This window comes from Terrapene carolina, unplaced genomic scaffold (assembly GCF_002925995.2).
Source record: "Terrapene carolina triunguis isolate 2854851 unplaced genomic scaffold, T_m_triunguis-2.0 Scaffold517, whole genome shotgun sequence".
In the NCBI taxonomy this organism is placed as follows: domain Eukaryota; kingdom Metazoa; phylum Chordata; order Testudines; family Emydidae; genus Terrapene; species Terrapene triunguis.
The window spans coordinates 4,806,526-4,807,310 of record NW_020664868.1 but is presented as its reverse complement, the minus strand read 5'-3'; the positions used below and the strand labels follow the sequence as shown (position 1 = coordinate 4,807,310).

The 785-nt window shown below is 71.1% G+C and overlaps 1 protein-coding gene across 1 annotated transcript in view; it reads right to left on the bottom strand.

Moving 5' to 3' along the window:
- Window positions 1-212: 212 nt before the first annotated feature.
- The window catches only part of RTN2 (reticulon 2), a 6,956-nt gene continuing 6,383 nt past the window's right edge, over window positions 213-785 (bottom strand). The window contains exon 5 of the mRNA XM_026658796.1: window positions 213-255. Coding sequence (XP_026514581.1) covers window positions 213-255 — 43 coding nt within the window. The remainder of the gene's footprint in view (window positions 256-785) is intronic.

The following is a 785-nucleotide window of genomic DNA, read 5'->3' as shown; positions in this document are numbered from 1 at the left end:
TGCCTCCTGTCCCAGCCCCACAACACGCAGGGCCGGGGGGGCAGCGCAGGGGCTGAAGTGTAGGCGGGTTCCTGACCAGGAGAGGGGCCGCGGCCCCTTTCACTGGGGTGGGGGGTGTCACCAGCGGGGGTGGGGGTGGTTCTGGGGTGAGGGTGGCAGCGGGGTGGGAGGGGCGGGGGCGTCGTTGCTGTGAGTCGGGCCGGGGCAGTCGCTCATTCTGGCTTCGCTTTGGCACTTGGGAGCTTGGCCTGAATCCTAAAGGGGAGAAAGAGAAACATCACCACCGTGGTTTAATCCCCCCAGCCCGGGCTGGAGCCCCTCCCCCTCCTCCTCAGCACCCACGCGTGGCAGGGCGGGCACAGGGCGGGTTACCCATGCTCCAGCCCTATCTCCCCAGGTCTGACCCCCGGCACTCAGCCCCCAGGGCCAGCCCTAGAGGGGAGCACGCTCACACCCCGCAGGACGCCTGGGCTGGGCAGGGCTGGACGGGCAAAGGAGTCACTGGAGGGCCTTCAACCCAGCACCCCCGCAGGGAAATACCGTGGGGACGCCGTGCTGCAGGAGCTCGCCCCCAGCCTTCAGGGCTGACCCCAGTACCCCAGAACCGTGGTAAGGGCGCTGTGCTGCAGCCGTGGGGTGGGGAGCTCGGCAAGGGTGCCACACTACGGGGACTGGGAGCTCGTCAGGGGGCGCCGCGCCGACGGACGGGGGGCAGGAGGCTTCCGGGGGCGCCGCACCGACGGGAGGGGGGCGGGAGGCTCAGCAGGGGGCGCCGTGCCAACGGG